This window comes from Ciona robusta, chromosome 2 (genome assembly GCF_009617815.1).
Source record: "Ciona robusta chromosome 2, ASM961781v2".
NCBI lineage: Eukaryota > Metazoa > Chordata > Ascidiacea > Phlebobranchia > Cionidae > Ciona > Ciona robusta.
In genome coordinates this window covers 5346389-5371862 of record NC_143236.1, presented here as the reverse complement: position 1 = coordinate 5371862, position 25474 = coordinate 5346389, and the positions used below count along the sequence as shown (strand labels likewise).

Sequence of the window (25474 nt, the reverse complement as noted above, 5' to 3'; positions counted from 1 at the left end):
TTGTCTTTAGCGGTCATTTCTCTTTCTATTCAATAGCTTTCTAGGCGAACCCTAGACATTTTGTCTTGGGTTTATTTTCCACTCTCAATCCCGTCTTTTTAATTTATACTCCTTGCGACATAAGCGGTCTTATTTATAAACCGTGCGTCTCCAAGCGATAATCTATAATTGCGTTTAGTTTAACAACGAAACAGCAGCAACAAAATATAAAGAAATACCGAAACAAGAATAAAAGAACAATCTACAAAAAAAAACTTTTAAGAAATAGAACAAAAAGTTGGAAAAATATTTTCAAATGACAGAAAATCTTCGAAACTCCATCGACTTCTTTGTGATTCCAATGTGACGTAACGGGGAGGAACTCCACAGCAAGGAATCAGGTTTTCGTACAAGAGCACTCGAAAGGTCGCTCACAGCTGTAATTTAAGTTTAGTTATGAGTATAGCTAATTATTAAAATGCTTCGATTTTATGTACGTTTCCCAGCATTACAAATTGAAGCTGCATTTAAACGAAGCTATCTTGAATAAATGGTACTTATTTATCCTCGTGTGATGGGGCAACAACAGTCATTGAAAGTTACGTTTCATACACCTCGTGCCGCTACGAGTTACCACGTATATGTAACTGCGTAAATATTTGTTTTAAACATGATTTACAATTTAAACAATTTATTAGTGGCCACTGGTTCGGCCCAATTAACATTAATTGTTTCGCCAAAGCATGACCGTGAAGCGTTAAACCTTAAGTTATACTATGAGAGCGGCTACTGTCTACCTTTTAGTTTTAGATCTAAATGTTCTTCTTCGTCGATTTCCCATGAGAAGTCATCCAACATGGCGGCATGTTCGTCACACATTTGATTCACTCGCATTCGTTTCATCTCTTCACGAATGTCTAGCAGTTTGCGTGAAATAGTGTGATCTTCCATACGCATCAACATCTGTCAAAATAATCACTTCTTATAGTCATTTCACCGTAATTAATTGTCCATCAAAACTAGTGGCGTATACATTTATATCATTTTCCGATCACTCGAGGATTAGGCAATTTACATTCATTCATGCACGTGTGGCGCCTATGTCTGACCCAAAGAAACACAAAGAAAATGTGATTACATTAATTGCAGTGAATTCCGCCTCTTGTAATAAACCGCGCGCGCCGTCTTGTGATCTACATTCTTACGTTTTTCGCTTTTCGCTTTAGTTCTATTACCACGTTTCTTAGTTTTCTTGCGTTGTTTTGCCAGTAGTACTATAGTTAATTGGTGTACGCATTTAGTTTGTACTATAGTCAAGTTGTTGTATGCATTTATTTTGTGTTCGATTACTTTGAACTGCTTGTTTTTAAATAGGTTACTGTTGAACTATGTATTTTTATAACAAGTTTTTTAAGCCTGATTAAATAGCAAGCCTGGTAGCAACTGATTGATTCATTGTTCTTACCAATTCTCTACGAATGCTGATAAGGGAATCGGTGATATTTCTACAACGTTCAGGTAGTTTCTCATGTTGTTCCGGTTTCGTAAGTTCTGCAAACAAAATCAGTCATAAAGTGTTGATTGCGGTAACAGGCCAAGCCTAAATTCCAGACCCTGACGTGTCTCGCCGCAGGAATTCACTCGTTAAGGTTAGAAATGTTTTGGTTTAATGATACATGAACAGTTTTTGTACTAAGGTCTAAGCGCTTATATTACGGGATAGTATAGACATAGTAGGGCGGGGTAGTATGGTATAAACCTTATTTAATAGTAAAAAAAATACTTAGTTAAATAGCGTGGGGCAAGATGGTACATGTTTTTATTTTCATTCTTTCTGAAACCCTATTTAATAGTAAAAAAGAATAATTACTCAGTTGTGTAGGGTAGGGTAAGATCACTAAGGCGGTACATTTTTTCATTTTATTTTATCGTCCCAATTAATAGTAAACAAAAAATAACTGCCTATTTATATAACCGTATCCTCGCAACTCTTAAAATAGCGTTGAAAAATGATCAGGAAATATGGGATTTAGGTGCTAGCGGTATCCCATCTTACCCCACAGTATACAGATAACTTCTAGCGGATGAATCAGCATCGCTATGAGAATAGCGATGACTGTATTTTCAGAGAATAATCATAACCAAATAAAACAAACGTTAGCAGACATAAAATATGCGTAAATTTAAAATGTAGTACTGTGGGGTAAGATGAATATGTTTTTAATATAATATCCCATATTTCCATTCCTGTTTTTACCAATTAACAGCGTGAAGAAACGCCTATTTATTTTTATAAATATTCTTAGTTTCTATCAAATGGGGCGGTATAAGAGAATGAAAACCATGAGCCATCTTCCCCAACCTTCACTGTAATAGGATGGGGGAAGATGGGACACCTTTTCAATCTATTTTCTTCTTCAATTTGGTAGTAAACAAACAGTCAACGACTTTTTATAAAACCTTATCCTCACGGCTCCCATAGACCGTTAATTTTTTAAAACACGATCAGGATATTTGGTTATTATGTGTCAAAGGAGTCCCATCTTCCCCCACCATACTATATATACGTCATTTACTTATATCTTTTGTTGTTTCCTGTTCTATACAGTCTGTTGTACTAGTTTCATTGACCGATACATCTTGTGTGTTTGGTTGACAGAGTTTCACCATATTTGTTACGTCATCATTTTCTAAAATGCTCGATGACGTCACAAAATTCGGTTCTGTGGCGTCATGAACGGGCGAAGTTTGTTCCACGATAGCTTCGAGTGTGTCTTCGGTTACAGAGTTTCTGGCGAACATAAAACATATTCAACATTTTTTAGGTTTTTCAACAATAGTGTAGCAGGGCGGGGAATGATAGGACACGTTTTCATTCTTTTTTCTCGTACCATTTGGTAGGAAACCAAGAACATTCAAAGAAATATAAAACTGTATCCTCACGAGTCCCTATGTACTGGTGAGAAACACTTTTTGCTGGAAACAATTTTCCGGAAACAAAACAATACGTTTTACAAAAATTGTTTCTTACTTGGTTTTTGATTTTTTTTCTTTTACCGTTACATGGCAGCATGGAGCTATAAATGAAAAAATGATATAAATTTTTGAACTTTTCTCCTTAACTGCATCGACCATAATACGATGTGTAATATAAAGTAATCGTCATAATCGACTGAGTTTATGAATTGAACTACCCTCCACCTCCCTTAAACAATTCTCGGATTTGTATTTCTATGTACAGACAAATTATCCCACGCCACATTGATTTTTTTCAATTTTAATCTATGTACATAAATAAAATCACAATTTTAAAGAAGAAATCAGTAAAAACGAATCGGAATATTCAACATGTATTTATCTAATACAGAAACTACCAAATCAAATTACAATAAAAGAAGAAATTGATAAAAACCAATTGTTTTTCTATGTATAAAAAAATTATTATTCGCCACATTTGAATTTAAAAAATAAAATTTTGCCAAACTAATCTATGTACATAAAAAATCACAGTTTAAAGAAAGAATTTGTAATATCAAAATAGAAATTTATTGGTAATATCAAAGTAGAATTTTCAACTATTATCTAATTTAGAAACACTAACAAATCATAAGTCAAATCACAATACGGAAAGAAATAAAAAAATTATTATTCGCCACATTTGAATTTAAAAAAGAAAACTTTGCCAAATTAATCTATGTACATAAAAAAAATCACAATTTGAAGAAAGAATTGGTAATATCAAAATAGAAATTTATTGGTAATATCAAAATGGAATTTTCAACTATTATCTATTTTAGAAACACTAACAAATCATTAAGTCAAATCACAATACGGAAAGAAATTGATAAACTATATATCAAGTGGGGTAATAAAAACAATGGGGTACTTGGGGTAAAAAAGGACAACCACCCCCCTAGCCCGCTAAAAATAGTTTTATCGCAAACAGCTTTTGTGGGTAAAAACTATATTAATTTAGCGTATTTTTTATCCTAACTTTCATTCTAAGTGGTAATTATATTTTCAGTATGACACAAATTAGTAAATCAAACAAAAAATTGACAATTTTTTTTATGGGGTTTGCTAAGAGCATTTTTTTGTCTGAAGGCTGTTCATGATAAACCTTATATGAATGCAGTTATTTGCTATGTATTAAAGTACCTTGCTTCTGATATATTTTAATTTTTGCAAACATTTCATACATATATACACATTATTCATATTATATTTTTTGCACTATTTCTCTTGATTTTTTTAGCCCAAAATTGCCGTATTGGAAGGGTAAAAAAATGTTTTTTTCTGTTTTAGTTTTTTTTAACCCAACAGGTCAGTTTTATTATGTTGCTAAATTTAGTTTAGAATAAGTTAAATGGTCATATTTTAAAATTTGTAAAAAATGGATCTTTAATTTCTTTTAATTGGCTTCTTGATTTTTGTTTCGCAAAATTTTCTCTCTGTTCTTTTTTTGTTCGTTGCCGCAAGAGCCAATGGTCTGTGTACTTCAATAATTTTTTAAATTCAGCGGAATGAAAATTCTCATGCTGTGTCTCTACAAACTGTATGAAATTTTTCAATGTACAAAGATAAGAGTATTTTGTGCCATCCGCACCTTCTCCGGTTAGGGTACTTTGTATATTATGGTAAATTATTCCTGGTGATTTTAAGTCTGCTTCACACGTGATTATTTTACTCAATTGATTAACATAGGTTTTTGCTGATTCTTTCGTGGTTGGGTTTCTTTTTGCAACACCCAATTCTACCAACTCTTGTTGATAATGAGATAAGACAACTTCCAAATTGTACAGCTCCCCCCCTTCTTTTAAACTGCATTTAATTTCAAATAGTCTAAAACTGTCAGCTCTTACATCTACTTCTTTATGATTGTATAGACAATGTAGTTTGATAGACTTTACTACTCGGTGACAGAGAATGCATGAATAGCCTGTATAGTTTTTATATTCTCCAGAATTTTCTTGCTTTAACTTGTTGTCATACAGCATGGCTGTCTTATCAAGATTTGAATGGTGTAATCTGTGGTGTGTTGTGACATTCACAAATTTCATGGAACAATAGGGGCACTGACGAAACTTTCTATATTTAAGTATTTGTTACTAATATTACATGAATAGTTTGGTGATTTTAAGTCTGCTTCACACGTGAATATTTTACTCAATTGATTAACATAGGTTTTGCTGATTCTTTCGTGGTTGGGTTTCTTTTTGCAACACCCAATTCTACCAACTCTTGTTGATAACGAGATAAGACAACTTCCAAATTATACAGCTCCCCCCCTTTTTTTTAAACTGCATTTAATTTTAAATAATAGTATCAAAAACAGATATTTTACAGCTTGGCCTATATTTTCTAAGGATGTAGTTTAGGTTAAGACTGTTTAGTTACAGGTCATTTTTATGATTATATTGCTGAATTTAGTTTAAATTAAGTCAGATGTCATTTAGAACGTCATTTAGTTGAATTAAATGTAATCCTTCGGTTACTTCTTGTGCTTTATATAGGTTATGAAACTTACGAGCTTTGTTTTTAGTCTAATAAATGTTATTTGTGGGTAAGCTTATGTTTAAAAGGAAGTAGTTCAGTAAAAATGATAAATTGTAAGAGAAGCATTAGTTCAAGGCTGTTAGAAATGCGTTAGTTTTGATATTTATGAGACAAAATAGACCGCATAATGCATATTGCATAAGTAATAAGTTGTCTGATTAATATTTGTATTATTACCTTGTTTTTGCATTGTTAATTTGTTCTTTTAATTAAGTTTAGTTGCTTTTTAAAACATTGTTTTTTATTGCCCGCAAACGTTTTTTTATCCCAAAAGTCAGGAACATAAAAAAAACAGTACAAGATTTCGAATAAAATTTTAAACAATCATAGAAATCCCACAATCTTTTATAGGCATGTGTGATAAATATTATTCCTAAACACTAACAAAAATTTTTTTAATGCTGAAAATTTGTGAATTTTGTCTTATATTACCCCAATTGACGATTATTAAAAAACTTCAGAATTCTCTAGAATTTTCATAGAAAAAGTCCATTCTTTTTTTTGAACAACTTTTCCTCTTTTTTCTTGGTGACTCTTTCATCGTGTCCGTGTCCGAATGCACAATGCAGCGTTTTTGAGGTGACCCTTTAAAAAACAGCACCATTGTGACAACAATTAAGAAGAACATGAAATGCTAACCAAACAAATATTTAAACCATGTTAAACATACTTCTGTAAATAGCTATACAATATTTCTTACATGTGAAAATAGGTATTTACTTTATCCTCTGACCTCTTCAAGTGTCATATTTCATACAAAACATACACCTCAAGCCTTATATAACTTTTATACATGCAAAAAAACTTCAGACGACCCGTTAAGGGCAGTTAACTGCAAAATAAAGCCTCGAATCCTTTATTTAATGGTTAAAAAGTGAGTATGTGACAACAGTGCCATACAAAAAAATATTATATGAACAAAACTTACAAGACAATGGAACTCTTTTGGCAGGATAAAACAAGTTATCATCCCATCTTGCTTTGCACTCTTCTTCCATACAAACGTCCTCAAAACATTTAAGTCGTTTTCTGTCTTTAGTTTTTAAATCTCTCAAACGATATACATCTTTAGGTTCAGCATCGTCCAAAAATACCACTCGTATAAACTTTGCAGGAATGGTAACATTGTCTAAATAAAATAATTTTGTAAGGTATCAACTGAAAAGCATCAACAACACAAAATAATACAAAAATAACTTAAAAAAGAATATGGTTTTGAATGAAAAAATGTTTAAACATACACTAAGCAATTTAAGATTATCTGTACACAAATTCAAAAGTGTAGTTGGTTATTAAGTAAACACTTACCTTGGTCTGTAATTGAGTTGAAGTAAGACTGAACAGGAACATTTGAACATTGCATATCAGCTTCAATAGGTTCGGTATCCGAAGAGGAGCACCCCACATCACCTGGTGCTACATCTGAAGAGGAGCACCCCACATCACCTGGTGCTACATCTGAAGAGGAGCACCCCACATCACCTGGTGCTACATCCGAAGAGGAGCACCCCACATCACCTGGTGCTACATCTGAAGAGGAGCACTCCACATCACCTGGTGCTACATCCGAAGAGGAGCACCCCACATCACTTGGTGCTACATCCGAAGAGGAGCACCCCACATCACCTGGTGCTACATCCGAAGAGGAGCACCCCACATCACCTGGTGCTACATCCGAAGAGGAGCACCCCACATCACCTGGTGCTACATCCGAAGAGGAGCACCCCACATCACATGGTTCTACATCCGAAGATGAAGGCTTATGACCAGTTGTAATTTCGATTGAAGACTTTTCTGTTGATAAACGAAGTTATTACATTTGTCATTAATTAATCAAAACATAGTGGTTATTATTATTATAGAAGAATAAGTTAAAAAACTGACAGAGACATGTACATTAATCTAAACCTGAGAACTGCTGAAAAACTAACCTGTAGCAATTGTTTGCAAAGTCATTCTTGCCTTTTCTACTAACTGGTGTGGATCTGATATATCATAAACTTTTTCAGCGATAGCTATTGAATGTCCTTTTGACCTCGCTACTGCCACCTGAACATCTTTCGGGAGTTGGCTAACACCACGTGTAATTAACTTTCTAACTGCAGTCACACTGATGACTGACCCGAACACCAGTTGGCATCTTTTTCTCCAGATACTGTTGAATTCGGAAGCGGACATCTTTTCTCTGTCACTTATAAATGATGGAAAAGCTTTTAATTTATTTGAATAGGACGTTCCTTTCCATGAATGTCCTGATGCAGCTTTTAAGTCATTAAGCTCCAATTCAGAAAGGACAAGGCAACCATGTTGTGCCTTTTCCTTTTGGTCTTTTACGTAAATACTAAAATTTCCCATATCTGTTTTTTGAGCATTATTTAGTTCGTCAAGTGTTAGTCCAGTCAGTACAGATGATCTGCAGCCAGATTTGCACACTACTCTTAAAAAGATATCAGAGCACAGGTGTTTGACGCCTTCTGGCGTTGGTATGGGATCTTCTCGAATACTTTGCATGACTTCTTTAAATTTCTTTTCATATTTTAAAATTTGTAAAAATGGATCTTTAATTTCTTTTAATTGGCTTCTTGATTTTTGTTTCACAAAATTTTCTCTCTGTTCTTTTTTTGTTCGTTGCCGCAAGAGCCAATGGTCTGTGTACTTCAATAATTTTTTAAATTCAGCGGAATGAAAATTCTCATGCTGTGTCTCTACAAACTGTATGAAATTTTTCAATGTACAAAGATAAGAGTATTTTGTGCCATCCGCACCTTCTCCGGTTAGGGTACTTTGTATATTATGGTAAATTATTCCTGGTGATTTTAAGTCTGCTTCACACGTGATTATTTTACTCAATTGATTAACATAGGTTTTTGCTGATTCTTTCGTGGTTGGGTTTCTTTTTGCAACACCCAATTCTACCAACTCTTGTTGATAATGAGATAAGACAGTTTCCAAATTGTACAGCTCCCCCCCTTCTTTTAAACTGCATTTAATTTCAAATAGTCTAAAACTGTCAGCTCTTACATCTACTTCTTTATGATTGTATAGACAATGTAGTTTGATAGACTTTACTACTCGGTGACAGAGAATGCATGAATAGCCTGTATAGTTTTTATATTCTCCAGAATTTTCTTGCTTTAACTTGTTGTCATACAGCATGGCTGTCTTATCAAGATTTGAATGGTGTAATCTGTGGTGTGTTGTGACATTCACAAATTTCATGGAACAATAGGGGCACTGACGAAACTTTCTATATTTAAGTATTTGTTACTAATATTACATGAATAGTTTCAAAACTACACTTTACCTTCCGGATTTAGAAACTCTTTCTTGATTACCTTTGGTACTAAATTTGCACCTAGAAAATAACAAAATATAGCATTAGTTATATATGTACATACATTATCATGATACCATCAAAATAATACATATAGTCAAATACAAAAAAATAATATATATAGATAATAAATATTTAATAATAATATATATAATATATAAGAAACAATATATTAAATTTGAAATGAAATCAGACGAACCTTGGAGTCTTTGTCTTGGTTTTCCCATTGTCCCTCCCAGAAATCACTCTTAAACACAATGAAACATTACTAGTTACATTAGTGGAGACACTAAATTAATTGTAAAAAATACTCTAAATTTTAGGCTGTTTTTGAAATGATGTCAAAATAAAGAAGCAGTGCTAATTTTACTATTTTAGTTCATAATATATATATATATATATATATTTGAATTCATAAACAAAATTCTTAAAGTATAGAAAACCATACTTCTCCAAGCGGCCTGTGAGCGAGTCCAACTGATTTTTAATCTCTTGTAAGCTTCTGAAATCATAAAAAAAAACAATTACATTATTATCTTAAATAAAATTGTTTAACCAAAAATCTACCTAATGTATGATTAAATGTTAATTTACATACGACCCAGCCCAACGTCACGTCAGGAAACGGCGCTTGTGTCCGCCATTACGGAGCCCACAGAGCGTGAATCGCCTATACAAATGCATGGTCGGCGTGTGTTTATTTGGTTCTTGTAAGCGATACAACGCTAGAAAACACGTATAGCGGTTGTTTTAACATTTAAAATATAATTTCTAATATAAATCTTGTTATATAATATTAAATCTAAGAATTAATGTGGAGTAAATTAGTATTTTGACTGGTTTTCAGCGTACAGTGTGGTTTAACAGGATACTTTACGTTGGCGATTAATACTAGCAGCAATCAGCTTAGTTTACATAATAGTATAAGATCATACCTACGAATCTACAGAGCCATTCTTTACTACATTTATAATTTAACATGAGTGGACATGCAGCTCCAAACTGCTTTTAAGTACTAGCAGATAAGGTGTTTGCGTTTTCCGATTTCATAAAGACCCGGAACGCAGAAAAGGTAGCTTATTAATTCAAGCAGAGGACCAAAAATAGTAACTCAGTATTGTTTTCCTCAATGTCACTTCGATATTAGGCAAATTTTATAAAGATACCTTAAGTTTCGTTGCCGGGTATACGTGTTAAGTTTGTGAGCCAAAAAGTAAAATCACGGCAATTTACATGCAAAACTGCAGCTAGATACACCAGTATATGTTAATGTTATGCGTTTTTGTTTGTATTTTTATATTTTAAACATGTTCTTTTATGTTATTGGTTGGTATACTTGATATTTTCTGTTTTTTTACTCTTTAATCGATTGAGTGTTCAATAGAATTTGATTCTTTATGTGAGGTTTATTATTGTGATAAGATATAACATTAGTAAAAAAATGCTATGCCGTGGGCTCCGTAATGGCTGCGACTATGACGTCACAGACGCGGGGACAATGGATAACAAGACTCATTGTTTTACAATCCGTTTCCTAACTTGGTCAATACTAACTTTGTCCCAGCCTATTAAATAGGAGCTGACAAATGTTACTTCGATTTAAATATGATCAAGTAAAAATATTTTTAGCAATACAAAAACAGACGAGAGTCTCTGGCTGCTGTCAAAACCTGGGAACATGTTTTCGATACGATCAATTGTTACGTCACATGCCCTATTGCAGCGTAACTATTTATTATGACGTTTAAAAATATAACAATCGGGAGGTATGTGCTCACTGCTCAACCAACTGCGAAATCAAAACATCCTGTATCAATAATTTATCACATAAAGTAGAATAGATATTGATGTGAACAACCAATAAAACATTTTTATTGCATAGAACAGTGATTGTGGTGAATTTAAAATGATATTACATTTATTAAAACGACGTATCAAATCGGCAGAAACAAATGAAAAGTTTTACGCACGTTCATCGTGGATTAAAAATGTAACGATGATTACGTCATAATGCCTTTGATAAACTATTAAAATTTAAGAAAACAATTGTGGTTTATGTGCTTCTATATTTCGTATAATTGTTTTATTCCCGACATATTTTAAGCCAGCAACCAAGAATAGTTTAAACTTTGAATGCAGGTATATTGCGTGTATGTGATTTTTAATTGGTGCAAATATAAGAGCGAGGAGCGACGCTATCAGTAAATTGGAACCAACGCAAATTGTAATACATTATTACAAAGTATCTTCCCGGCCGAGCTTGGACAGAAGCCAAAAAACATCGTTTGTTGGCACCGCACGAGAACCAGAGTTTCATTACGTCATTTTTCACAAGAATAAATTCACAACGATTGCTTCGGTTGATAAGTGTTAAATGTATGCTACCGCATGCGTCTTCCTTTATTTCCTACGCCGGCGCAGAGCGTAAAAATGTGACGCTCATACACATGGCGCCCTCTATAACAGAGGGGGGCGCCATGCTCATACACGATGTTTCGATCTCGTGGTTGGTTGGACAGTGGGCACATTCGTCCCGATTGTTACGTAATGAAACGTCATAGTTAATAGTTATGTTGCAATAAGACATGTGGCGTAAAAATTAAGCGCAAAATGACCAAATTGCAGCACGGCAATGTTTGTTACTCGAGCGAATTCGTTAGCTGATAATTACGAACACGCGACGAACATAAAATATTAGATCGCAGCTTTAACAACCGTTTCTATCGCACAGGCGCCCGAACTAGACTGTGGTGATGGTTAGTAATACGCTTTATAACAAGATTTGGTAGCTTGGGTGACAGACGCACGTAAAACATAACACGTCCGGATTTTAAATAAAATTAAACGATCACCGTCCGGATTTACAACTTTTACAATCCTGCAGGACTTTAATTATAAAACTAATAAAAAATTATCAAATACATAATCATAACAAACTAGCAAGTCATGTTCTATTACGACACCATTAAAGTATGCCAGATATTAAGATTTTTAAAATGGTACTGTTTTGGTTGGTTTATTAATAATTATTATTACATGTAAGGTCTAGGGAATTGAGGACTACCTCTGCATAAATGAGACATTTTCCTGTAACGAATGTAATTAGGAAGAAAAATTTACAACACATAATATGTTAAAACACACTACATACTTAGAATTATATAAACACACAGTTTGAACGAATATTTAAGAAGCAAAAATTAAGTTGAAGTACTTTCAGTCACTTTAAAAAAGTAGTTTTTTTTTTAGTAAAGTGGGGTAATGAAAAACAATGGGGTAATTGGGGTAAGAAAGGACAACCCCCCTAGCCCACTAAAAAAATCATTTTATCGCAAACGGCTTTTGTGGGTAAAAAGGACATTTATTTGGCTTATTTTTTATCCTAACATTCATTCTAGGTGGTAATTATTTTTTCGGTAAAACACAAATTAATAAATCAAACAATAAATTGACAAAAACAACTTTTTATGGGGTTTCCTAAACTTTTTTTTGTGAGAAAGCCTTTCATGATAAACTTATTATGAATGCAGGTATGTGCTACATATTTAAGTACCTTGCTGCTGGTATATTTTAATTTTAAATTTTACGAACATTTCATACTTTTTTCTCTTGTTTTTATTTTACCCCAAAATTGTGGGGTAAAAATTATGGGAAGGGGTAAAAAAACTGTTTTTTGTTTATTTTACACCAACCAATATTAACTTGGTGATAAAATTAATTTTAAAGTTATGTATGTATATTATTTTAATTTAATTAATAGTTTAATTGATTTTAAAGGTAATTAAGTATCAAAAACAGATATTTTACAGCTTTGCCTACATTTTCTGATGGTGTAGTTTATGTTTTACGTTAAGCCTATTCAGTTACAGGTCATTTTTATGATTATGTGGCTGAATTTTAAATTTAGTTCGGATAAAGTCAAGATGTCATTTAGATTTTCAAAAGCCTTTACCATTTAGTTAAACCAAGTGTAGTGCTCTAGTTACTTCTTGTGCTTTATATAGGTTATGAAACTTACGAGCTTTGTTTTTAGTAATAAATGTTATTTGTGGGTAAGCCTATGTTCAAAAGGAAGTAGTTCAGTAAATATGATAAATTGTAAAAGAAAAGCTTTAGAAAAAGGCTGTTAAAAGTGTGTAGGAGATATTTTGATTTTGTGGAAAAAAGAGGAAAAGTTGATGTTTCTGAGAAAATATAGACTGCATAATACTTAAGTTGTAAGAATTATATTTGTATTATTGCCCTGTACTTCAATTATTATTATTTTTTTTTTTGATTAAGTTAAGTTGCCTTTAAAACCATTGTTTTTATTGCCCCGCAAATGTTTTTTTTACCCCAAAGCCAGGGGAATAAAAAAACAGCACAAAATTTCGAATAAAATTTCAAGTAATCATAGAAATCCTACAATCTTTTTTGGACATCAAGGTATGATGGATACTGTTCCTCCAGACTAAAAATATTTTATTTTTATTTATTACTTTGGGGGAAAATCGAAAGTTTATATTTTCTGTTTTTTATTACCCCACTTGACTATATATTAGATTTAGAACATAAAAAAATATATATAATACTTGTCCAAGCGTCTTGTAAGCCCGTCCAATTGATCTTTAACTTCTTTAAAGCTTCTGAAATCACAAATGTAAAAATGAATCTTGTACTTACACTAAAGTTTATTGGGGCTTAACCTCTAAGTTATCCAAATGAAGTGGGAAGTCGAATAATGCATATCAGATATCGCATTAATCAGATTTTCATGCAGCTTAAATATTTGCTTAAGGTTATTTGGATTTTTAGCAAAGAAAATATGTTTAAATGAGAGACCGACCGATATCAACTTTTTCCACCGATACCGATTAACTTAATTGTATAGGCCTATAAATGTATTATTAATTAATATTTTAGATCATGAATTTGCTGTGTGTGTTCATTTTACAGTACAAATGCTCTCTATCGTCATTAACCATGATATGAGGTGTATAATGAATTATTTGCAAATTTGGTTATACATAAATACAAACCTTGAGTCTGAAGAAGCACTAGTATCTGCATTGTTATAATCAGTGCAAAGAAAAAGATCCTCCTCACTGCAATAAAAAGGTATATGTATAATACAGTTATAGTATATATATATATATATTATTAGAATGAATCTAAACATACATCCTATCAATGTTTAGTTTGTTTTTCCTCCATAGAAAGAAAACAATACTACATTAACAGTTAACAAAAGCCCAGAACTTTAAATAGCACCCAATATCAAATAGACGAACTAATTATTTATTGATTAATGTAGTAAATGGTACTCAATGAATGAAAATATTTAAAACAATTTAAGTTCTTACCAATCAAAAGGTGATAAAAACGAGTCCGTATCACTAAAAATAAAACAAATTAAAAATAGAAGAGGTGTATAATGGTAAACATTTTATTAATCCTACAATTAGCTTAATGTTCAAATCATGAACAGCCAATAATGTTTGATATAGTCCAGCACTCCAACAAACTAATTAAATATATATATACAGTGCTGCGATTCGTTGCCAGGTGTCGCCGGGCGCAAATTTCGACATCCAAATTCTGGCGAGACACTTAATCATTCTGACGTCATAATACGTCACATCAGTGCCGGATTTAGAGGGGCTGTTTGGTGTTTGAACACCCGCCTCAGAAATATTATACATATTTTCGTTTACGCAGCTCTAAACGAATGAATCTAAACATACATCCTATCAATGTTTAGTTTGTTTTTCCTCCATAGAAAGAAAACAATACTACATTAACAGTTAACAAAAGCCCAGAACTTTAAATAGCACCCAATATCAAATAGACAAACTAATTATTTATTGATTAATGTAGTAAATGGTACTCAATGAATGAAAATATTTAAAACAATTGAAGTTCTTACCAATCAAAAGGTGATAAAAACGAGTCCGTATCACTAAAAATAAAACAAATTAAAAATAGAAGAGGTGTATAATGGTAAACATTTTATTAATCCTACAATTAGCTTAATGCAGTGGTTCCCAAACTTTTTTTTCACCCGGCGCCACTTGAGCTATTCAAAATGTTTGCGGCGCACTTAGCCAAAGGTCTTAGAAATAAAAACGCATTTTTACAGTTTTATCGTGTATTTTAAGATTCGGCTCGTTTAAGCATATGAAACTTAAGCATATGAAAAGTGTTGTACCACAGTCTGGACATGATTATTGCAAACCGAAAGAAATAATTGGCATTGTTACGTAATATACAAATCTACTGTACAAATAGAAATGCGAAAACAAACTTTTTAAATTTTATTATTGAACAAACACGTTGGATTTTTATATAAAACAACAATTTATATTGCAATAAAATATTAATACAAATCAAATATCTCGACCATGCTAAATTGGAAATGTTTCTGCAAATTTTCACGGCGCACTTGACGAGTTGCGTCGGCGCACTAGTGCGCCGCGGCGCCCACTTTGGGAACCGCGGGCTTAATGTTCAAATCATGAACAGCCAATAATGTTTGATATAGTCCAGCACTCCAACAAACTAATTAAATATATATATATACAGTGCTGCGATTCGTTGCCAGGTGTCGCCGGGCGCAAATTTCGACATCCAAATTCTGGCGAGACACTTAATCATTCTGACGTCATAATACGTCACATCAGTGCCGGATTTAGAGGGGCTGTTTGGTGTTTGAACACCCGCCTCAGAAATATTATACATATTTTCGTTTACGCAGCTCTAAACGAATAACTGCGTGCGTCAAAGTAACGATCGTTTGAAGTTGATTTAAAATTCTGTGACTTAAAATCAACTACAATACGACTGCTTTTAATATATGTGACAGATTGCGCAAGTTATTTCAATCGTTATCTATATTATCATATATACATGCTGCGTCTCCCTAGTCACAGGAACGGTAAATCGACAAAGGAAATGCGACAAAATTTACAAACGGGCATACATTAACTTGATATTTTATTGGGTATTTTGACACCGGCAAGCAGATTAGACGAGAAATTTGATAAAAACTTTTTATGGGGTTTGCTAAACTTTTTTTGTGAGAAGGCCTTTCGTGATAAACCTTATATGAATGCAGTTATTTGTAACATATTTAAGTACCTTGCTGCTGGTATATTTTAATTTTAAATTTTTCGAACTTTTTATACTTTTTTTTCTTGTTTTTTTTTACCTCAAAATTGTCTTATGGAAAGGGGAAAAAACTGTTTTTTTTTGTTTTTTTTTACCCCAACCAATATTAACTTTGTGATAAAATTGATTTTAAAGTTATGTATGCAGATTGTTTTCATTTAATTAAAGATAATTAAGTATCAAAAAACAAATATTTTACAGCTTTGTCTACATTTTCTGATGATGTAGTTTACGTTTTAGATTGAGACTGTTCAGTTACAGTTTCAGGTAATTTTTATGATTGTGTTGCAGGATTTAGTTGAGATTATGTCGAGAAGTCATTCAGATTCTCCCAAAAACTTTTTCACTTAGTTAAATCAAACTTTTTCACTTAAATCTTAAATAAATAAATCTTAGTTAAATTATGAACTTTGTTTTCAGTCTAAAAAAATGGTATTTATGGGTAAGCTTATGATTAAAGGAAGTAGTTATAAATTATAAAAGAAAAGCATTAAAACAAGGCTGTTAAATGTGTGTAGGAGATATTTTGCCTTTGTGGAAAAAAGAGGAAAAGTTGATGTTTTTGAGAAAATATAGACTACATAATGCATAAGTTGTAAGACTTCTATTTGTATTATTGCCCTGTACTTCCACTGTAAATATTTTTTCTTTTAATTAAGTTAAGTTGCCTTTGAAACCATTGTTTTTTATTGCCCCGCAAATGTTTTTTTAAATAATCATAGAAATCCTACAATCTTTTCTGGACATCAATGATCAAGGTATGATAAATATTGTTCCTCCAGACTAAACATTATTTTTGTTTATTACTTGGGGAGAGAATCGAATGTTTTCTGTTTTTTATTACACTTGAAAATACTTATTATATGTATACGTAAGCTAAAAAGGTAATTTCCGCTTACCGCACATTGTGTATCCCAGAGCAGGAATACACAATGTCTCGTTGACCGCGAGCGAGCATACCACATACACAGTGAATGTTCAATTTTATAATTTTTTTACAATGTCAATGTTACCTCTTATTCACTACCCAGTCCGCGCCCGATTGTCAAAAAAGAAACACTCTGTTTCTTCTTAAAATGTGCCAGTGTCTGCTAGCGATACGTATTATTTTGACGTTGAAATTTCTAAAAGTGTACGCAGAAAAAAATCTTTCGTGGCACAGAGTATCGATCCAAAAATATGCCCGCCCATCTGTCGCAATGGTTTTTATCAAGTTTAGTTTATTTCTACATAGAAGGGAATGACATGCCGATTATTTGCAACACAATAGCAGTTCAATTATAAATCAATTGTTTTCAACATAATTACAATTTACACGATTGTTATTTTCCGCTCTCGCATGCAACATTATATCAACAGCATAAGGCTCGGCACTCGGCCCAATTTTCAACATAGTGCCAAAAAATGATACGCTCGGGCACGAGCTTTTTAGTTTGGGCTCAGCTCGGCACATCCCCATCAAATACCAATAGAGAAGAATCAATGTTTCTTTTTTATTATATAGATTAACATAAAAAACTCACCTATCACTACTCTCACTGCTGACAATCTCCCTAATATTAAATAATGTCATTATATGCATCGTTGTACTGGATATTAATTAGCAATTATATATATGTACATAGTTTATTGTATCTGTAGCATAGTTGTTTATGATTTAGTGGCATGTTTATAATATTAATATCGGATAAGAATATTAAAAACATATAAATATATAAACTATTTTAAGTGTTTTTTTTCCTTTACATTAAGGAGGCTGTTTTATAAACACAGTAAAAATTTTAACAAATCGATTCTATATTTCATGTTGAAAAAGCCGTTTGATTTGGAAAAATCATGCTTGCCATCACAAGTTTGCTATAGGAACAGATTGGTCCACACGACTAACATAATTACCCAAATTTTAAAAAGCATTGTAAATGTATTAAACTTACATAATATTCTGATGAAGATGGTCTATCAATGATCCTAAATTGAATTATATCTGCACTGTAAAGTAGAAATTAAGTGGTTAAGAACAGGAAAAACGTAAACTAATGTAATAATTCAAGCCTCGTCCCTATATACAAGCACTGTTAAATATATAATTTCAAAACACGCACACGTGAATAACACATATATATATATATATATATACTGAATTTACCTTCCGCCAAGTATTGTAATTTTTCCACTAAAATACGATCACTTCAGATATGCTGAAAAATTAATTCTTGTTTTTAAAATTCTAAAACGTGGTCTGTAAGAACTAATTAATTTTTAACATTAACAGCTCAGAGAAAATATCACGTGACTGTGAACGTGCGGTATGATTGGTTAAATGTTTACAGTAAAATGGCGGGCAAAAAGCTCAACCAATTAGAGAAGAAGGCAGAAGGAACCTGACAGTTACGTTTCTCTTCTATTCTTTTCTTTTTATGGGACTTAATTAAAGCCACGAACAAGATCGATAAAGCGTGACCGATAAAATGAAAGATACGGGAAAGATTTCTCTTTTGCTCTTTGAGAAAAAGAGCAAAAGAGAAGTGGGAACAGGATACAAGTTGTATAGTGTTTTTTAATGACTACCACCACGATCCAGTCTGATAAAAGATTTTGGTTATTAAAACACAACTAAAACTGCAGCAGTAACAATTAATTGACACATATATGATCGTCTCTAGTAAGCGCAATTGATATTCAATGTAATTCTTTTTAAATTGAAACCATGTTTCGATTTAATCGAAGAAATATTTGAACAACACAACTTGGTTCATTGTTTGAAATTTTTTCTTAAGCGAGATTTCGTGGCAGTCTAACCTGGAGAAAATACAACACGAATAAAATGCATTTACTGAATAGGTTGTAATATTTTTATATCACACGTTGTTTTAAACAAAAATACATTATTAGCATGGAAATGTAGCGGCCCGTCGTAGTATTACGTCACACAAATTCTGTTGTCCCCAATATTGACCTCAATGTTTGACGTCGCGCGCTAACTTTCCGTTAACGCGGCGGATGCACCCTGCGGTTAACCGAGTTAGCGCCGATGCTCCCAATTGTAACCTCATTCATTATAACCTCGTTATCGCCATTTATCACGTCGATTCGTCTGACAAAACAATATTATATATAATCGACATAAAGTTACAAAGTATACGATGTTAAATTTCGTGTTTCCATATATGGCTATTTTTACCCATATAATACACATGAAAATGGTCCATGTTTACAAAAACACGAACGTTAATTTTATAATTCATGTTTACATTTTAAATTAAATGGTATATAAAGAATTATTTTTTTACACGATGAAAGTTCTAATAATATAAATAGATGCGACAATTCAAAATTGTGGCGTAAGCGACGTAGCAGCACGTTTCACAAGTTGGCGACAAATCAATACGATTATTAAATCTTAAACAATAATTAAGCGTGATTACGTAAACCTATTTATGACGTTTTTATATGTTCATTCTTCATTAACTATGCTATTAGTAATTATACCGATAAAGAATTAACATATCATCGTGGATGCCAGCGTTTTAATTATTAAAAATATCGATTATATTTTAAAACTTGTAATCGTGATGTAATTGAAATATTTAAATGACCTATATACTTCTTGCAAATATTTCATTTAGCAAACTGCATACATTTCTTATATAAAATGTTTAAATCTTGAAATGTAAATTAAATTGAGGTTTTTCATTTACTGATAGAGGTTTAAATATTAAAAGTGGGTGACACGTGATAACTTAGGCTAATCATAAATTTTACCACTTTTACACCACAGCAGGTTTATTATAAATCAAGACGGTAGCACCTGAAATTTCATGCTATATAAATATTTTGTTTAATGCTACAATTCATTTAATAAACATTAGACTAAATCGGTATTTTCGTTTCTACAAACAAAATATTACGTTTCTGTAGAAACGAATTATTGTCACAGAAACGAATTTAGCAACATTTTTGTTTCTCAAAACGAAATATTTTGTTTCTGTAGAAACGAAAACAAAAAATTGCAATAGACGCAAAACAATATTATATATAATCGACATAAAGTTGCTTAAAGGAAGTATACGATGTTAAATTTCGTGTTTCCATATATGGCTATTTTTACCCATATAATACACATGAAAATGGTCCATGTTTACAAAAACACGAACGTTAATTTTATAATTCATGTTTACATTTTAAATTAAATGGTTTATACAGAATTATTTTTTTCACGATGAAAGTTTGAATAATATAAATAGATGCGACAATTCAAAATTGTGGCGTAAGCGACGTAGCAGCACGTTTCACAAGTTGGCAACAAAACAATACGATTATAAAATCTTAAACAATAATTAAGCGTGATTATGGAAACCTATTTATGACGTTTTAACATGTTCATTAACTACGCTATAGTAATTATACCGATAAAGAATGAACATATCATCGTGGATGCCAGCGTTTTAATAATTAAAAATATCGATTATATTTTAAAACTTGTAATCGTGATGTAATTGAAATATTTAAATGACCTATATACTTCTTGCAAATATTTCATTTAGCAAACTGCATACATTTCTTATAAAATGTTTAAATCTTGAAATGTAAATTAAATTGAGGTTTTTCATTTACTGATAGAGGTTTAAATATTAAAAGTGGGTGACACGTGATAACTTAGGCTAATCATAAATTTTACCATTTTTACACCACAGCAGGTTTATTATAATCAAGACGGTAGCACCTGAAATTTCATGCTATATAAATATTTTGTTTAATGCTACAATTCATTTAATAAACATTAGACTAAATCGGTATTTTCGTTTCTACAAACAAAATATTACGCTTCTGTAGAAACGAATTATTGTCACAGAAACGAATTTAGCAACATTTTTGTTTCTCAAAACGAAATATTTTGTTTCTGTAGAAACGAAAACAACAACAAAATGCAATAGACGCAAAACAGTATTACATATTGTTGACGGTGCAGGAACAAGTCCAATTGTCGCGTCCATCTTAACGTAACGACTGTATAACACAAGGTCGACAACTCAGTTTATTAGGTGACAAACGAGCGGCATTAGGCTAGAGACAAACGTGGGGACAGCAAGAGTATAAGAAAGCTCCCACTGCCCTGTCAACACAGAATATACGAGGGCTTTTATAGCATAAAACATGTGTGCAAAAGCAGTAACAGGAAAGAACGTTTTACACTGAAAAGTGGCGTCAGTTCGACAAACGAGCGGACTGGGCATACAGTTTCTAAAAACGCAAGATGTGCCGCTTAATCATAAACACAGTTACCCCAGATGTAATAGTTACGCAACACAACTGTTTCATATTCTATCTTTAAGCATTAATTAAATTTTGGATAAATTAAAATATTAAAAATCTGTGCTTGAAGCACACTCAACCGCTACAATATAATCGACATAAATTTACTTAAAAGAAGTATACGATGTTAACTTTCGTGTTTCCATATATGGCTATTTTTACCCATATAATACACATGAAAATGGTCCATGTTTACAAAAACACGAACGTTAATTTTATAATTCATGTTTACATTTTAAAATAAATGGTATATAAAGAATTATTTTTTTACACGATGAAAGTTCTAATAATATAAATAGATGCGACAATTCAAAATTGTGGCGTAAGCGACGTAGCAGCACGTTTTACAAGTTGGCAACAAAACAATACGATTATTAAATCTTAAACAATAATTAAGCGTGATTATGGAAACCTATTTATGACGTTTTAACATGTTCATTAACTACGCTATAGTAATTATACCGATAAAGAATGAACATACCATCGTGGATGCCAGCGTTTTAATAACTAATAATATCATTTCTTTTTTAAAACTTGTAATCGTGATATAATTGAAATATTTAAATGACCTATATACTTCTTGCAAATATTTCATTTAGCAAACTGCATACATTTCTTATAAAATGTTTAAATCTTGAAATGTAAATTAAATTGAGGTTTTTCATTTACTGATAGAGGTTTAAATATTAAAAGTGGGTGACACGTGATAACTTAGGCTAATCATAAATTTTACCATTTTTACACCACAGCAGGTTTATTATAAATCAAGACGGTAGCACCTGAAATTTCATGCTATATAAATATTTTGTTTAATGCTACAATTCATTTAATAAACATTAGACTAAATCGGTATTTTCGTTTCTACAAACAAAATATTACGTTTCTGTAGAAACGAATTATTGTCACAGAAACGAATTTAGCAACATTTTTGTTTCTCAAAACGAAACATTTTGTTTCTGTAGAAACGAAAACAAAAAATTGCAATAGACGCAAAACAATATTATATATAATCGACATAGAGTTGCTTAAAGGAAGTATACGATGTTAAATTTCGTGTTTCCATATATGGCTATTTTTACCCATATAATACACATGAAAATGGTCCATGTTTACAAAAACACGGACGTTAATTTCATAATTCATGTTTACATTTCAACCTAAAAGGTATATACAGAGTGCTTATAAGTGTCCCATCTCCCCCCCTTGTACTATATATCGCGGATTAATTGAGTGAATTAGAGATGTACTATATTCTAAATCAAAATAATCCGTTTCTGAAGAAGCATATTGATATACACAGATACAAAAAACTTGGTTTCAGTTTGTAAAGACGCATTATACTGTTTCTAGAAACAATTTATTTGTTCCTAGAAACAATTTATTTTGTTTCCGTAGAAACAGTTTTTTTTTTCGTAGAAACATGTTATTTTTTGTGCCCGTAGAAACAGTTTTTTTTTCGTAGAAACATGTTATTTTGTTTCCGTAGAAACAGTTTATTTTGTTTCCGTAGAAACACTTTATTTTGTTTCCGTAGAAACAGTTTATTTTTTTTCGTAGAAACATGTTATTTTGTTTCCGTAGAAACATGTTATTTTGTTTCCGTAGAAACAGTTTATGTTGTTTCCTTAGAAACCTGTTATTTTGTTTCCGTAGAAACAGTTTATTTTTTTTCGTAGAAACATGTTATTTTGTTTCCGTAGAAACAGTTTATTTTGTTTCCGTAGAAACACTTTATTTTGTTTCCTTAGAAACAGTTTATTTTTTTTCGTAGAAACAGTTTATTTTGTTTCCGTAGAATCAGTTTATTTTGTTTCCGTAGAAACATGTTATTTTGTTTCCGTAGAAACAGTTTATTTTGTTTCCTTAGAAACCTGTTATTTTGTTTCCGTAGAAACAGTTTATTTTTTTTCGTAGAAACATGTTATTTTGTTTCCGTAGAAACAGTTTATTTTGTTTCCGTAGAAACACTTTATTTTGTTTCCGTAGAAACAGTTTATTTTGTTTTCGTAGAAACAGTTTATTTTGTTTCCGTAGAAACAGTTTATTTTGTTTCCGTAGAAACACTTTATTTTGTTTCCGTAGAAACAGTTTATTTTGTTTCCGTAGAAACAGTTTATTTTGTTTCCGTAGAAACAGTTTATTTTGTTTCAGAAACACGTTAGTTTGTTTCCATAGAAACAGGTTATTTTGTTTCCATAGAAACATATTATTTTGTTTCAGAAACACTTTTTTATGTTTCTGGTAATAATAATATCATATTAGGAAGACCAGTGCGGATTTACAGTAAATACTACTCTTTGTTGCCATCCAGTGTGCGAAACGAAATAAATTGTTCAGAAACAAATTTTAATTTTTACAACATAAACAAAGTTGTTTGTTTCTTTTGAAAAAAAACGTTTCTAAAATTTTGTTTCTGGAAACAAAATAGTGCAATTAGAAACATATTTCGTTTCGGAGAAACAAATTTAGAAACAAAATTTCAGAAATGCATTGGCTTAGATAGGCTATACCATACCCATATAGACCGTTGTTAATTGTTTAAAACACGATTAGAACATTTTGATATTTTGTGCTAAAAGTGTCCCGTCTTCCCCCACAGCAGTACTAACAGTGCAGGGGCGGTTAGTTTGGACAATAATATAATCAATACGAAGCGTATGCTGCTGTAGAAACAGGTACATTATTAGCAAAATAGTAATAGCTGAACACTGTGTGCAGTGGGCGTTACACATATCGCCCACGTATCATACAGCGCGCTTCACTAAATTTATGATTAATAACACGAATGCTTTCCGTATCAAAAAGTATTTTAGATTAGACAACTAATCTATAAATCTGATACAACCATATTATGTCTTACCTCAAACAATGCTTCTCGCCGATCGTGGTTTGCCATTGCAGTACAGACCTGCGTCTGGTCGACAGCTTGAGCTTTTTAGACAACGCTTTTACTTTTGCCAGATCATCACAACCAATATCACTCGAACACCCAGAACTTTTCGTGTAGCTCGATATGCGGTTTTCTGTTTCCAACATTTTAATGACAGAAATATAACTTACAAATGCTATTTTACGTTGAAACTAATGCAACAAAAACCTTTAAGTACGGTACAGTTCTAAAGCCTCTAAGTTTCCATGTATGAAACCTTAGACACAGTAAAACAGTTTGAAAAACAGTTTTCGCTTTATATATGCACCGTTAACATCTCACGAACTTTTATTTTTCCTCAACACAAATCCGCTCAAGCCGGGAGTAAAGGAAACTACGTCACGTTTAATTGTTACGCCATAACAGTCAAGGCATGTTGTTACTTCCTGCAAATTCTACCTCGTTATTTCAAAGCTAAGTAAGCTGTAAGTAAAGGAAGCAGACCAGACAAGCCAACAGTAAATCCGTTGTTTTCCCGCTATACTTTACAATTTCATCATCTCATGTTGGTAAAAGGTCAATCCGCATTCTTAGCATTTCTCTTCCAAAAAATGTAAACGGAGACAATAATATAGTACTGTGGGGGAAGATGGGACACCTTTAGCACATAAGATTCCAGCATCCTGATCTTGTTTTAAACAATTAACAACGGCCTATGAGTCGTAATAAGAATACAGTTTTATATTTTTTTTAATGATCTTTGTTTACTACCAAATGGAAGTAGAAAATGAATGAAAAGGTGTCCTATCTCCCCCATTCTATTAGTTATAAAGCCATAGAGAATAAACCTGGCTCTCTAATCTACGTTTCTTACAAGCTACTATAATCCTAATTTATCCTAAAGCAAAATGCAACTGTAACGCTTGCAACCCGCAATAGTCTGAACCTGCAAGGCCAAACAATTCGGTGCAATTATTGCTACAGCAGATTGACCGGAAAATCGCCACCGATTCTTAATTAAGCGCAACTACAATACAATATGTACACCATGATCAAGCAGTGTACGCAGTCATAATGGTGACAAGCTGTCCTCGGCTTTATATCTATATCTGTAATGACGATTATAGGTGTTATGATATTAATAAACACAAAGCTAATCACAAAGCTTGCGAACCAAGTTAGCTTCCACGCATCAGGAACCTTATATATCATTTCTTATGAAAGTAATGCTAAACTAAGATATTTCTTTTTAGCAGAAAATCAAAGAAATATTTACA

The 25474-nt window shown here is 32.1% G+C and overlaps 2 protein-coding genes across 4 annotated transcripts; both read right to left on the bottom strand.

Moving 5' to 3' along the window:
* Nucleotides 1-88: 88 nt before the first annotated feature.
* Nucleotides 89-25266, bottom strand: LOC149740481 (uncharacterized). The gene is made up of 5 exons (XM_089872173.1): nt 24189-25266; nt 2556-2770; nt 1445-1530; nt 777-942; nt 89-416 (listed from the first exon to the last, which is right to left on the bottom strand). The coding sequence occupies exons 1-5, from the start codon at nt 24362-24364 to the stop codon at nt 292-294; spliced, it is 768 nt and encodes a 255-aa protein (XP_089728299.1). The 5' UTR covers nt 24365-25266; the 3' UTR covers nt 89-291.
* Nucleotides 3089-22910, bottom strand: LOC149740482 (uncharacterized). Of its 3 annotated transcripts, XM_089872141.1 has the most exons (14): nt 18162-22906; nt 17950-18004; nt 17539-17568; nt 14775-14807; nt 14212-14244; nt 13888-13953; nt 13441-13494; nt 9318-9371; nt 9069-9116; nt 8840-8890; nt 7467-8782; nt 6844-7329; nt 6464-6664; nt 3089-6120 (listed from the first exon to the last, which is right to left on the bottom strand). In XM_089872141.1, coding segments are annotated over exons 2-14 (2502 nt in total). In that variant the 5' UTR covers nt 17952-18004; nt 18162-22906; the 3' UTR covers nt 3089-5992. The 3 variants fall into 3 exon arrangements, with proteins under 3 accessions (XP_089728267.1, XP_089728268.1, XP_089728269.1); XM_089872142.1 differs by lacking the exon at nt 14212-14244 and having other exon boundaries at nt 18162-22910; XM_089872143.1 differs by lacking the exon at nt 14775-14807 and having other exon boundaries at nt 18162-22909.
* Nucleotides 25267-25474: the final 208 nt, after the last annotated feature.

Excerpts from the sequence above, each read along its gene's own strand:
- LOC149740481 (XM_089872173.1), bottom strand. The coding sequence starts at position 24,364 with ATGTTGGAAACAGAAAACCGCATATCGAGCTACACGAAAAGTTCTGGG. Across the intron at positions 1,531-2,555 it reads GGAAACAACAAAAGATATAA|AACTTACGAAACCGGAACAA; the intron begins GTAAATGACGTA and ends TTTTGTTTGCAG. Across the intron at positions 417-776 it reads TTTAGATCTAAAACTAAAAG|CTGTGAGCGACCTTTCGAGT; the intron begins GTAGACAGTAGC and ends CTTAAATTACAG.
- LOC149740482 (XM_089872141.1), bottom strand. Across the intron at positions 9,117-9,317 it reads CTCACAGGCCGCTTGGAGAA|AGTGATTTCTGGGAGGGACA; the intron begins GTATGGTTTTCT and ends ATTGTGTTTAAG. Across the intron at positions 8,891-9,068 it reads ACCAAGACAAAGACTCCAAG|GTGCAAATTTAGTACCAAAG; the intron begins GTTCGTCTGATT and ends GTTATTTTCTAG.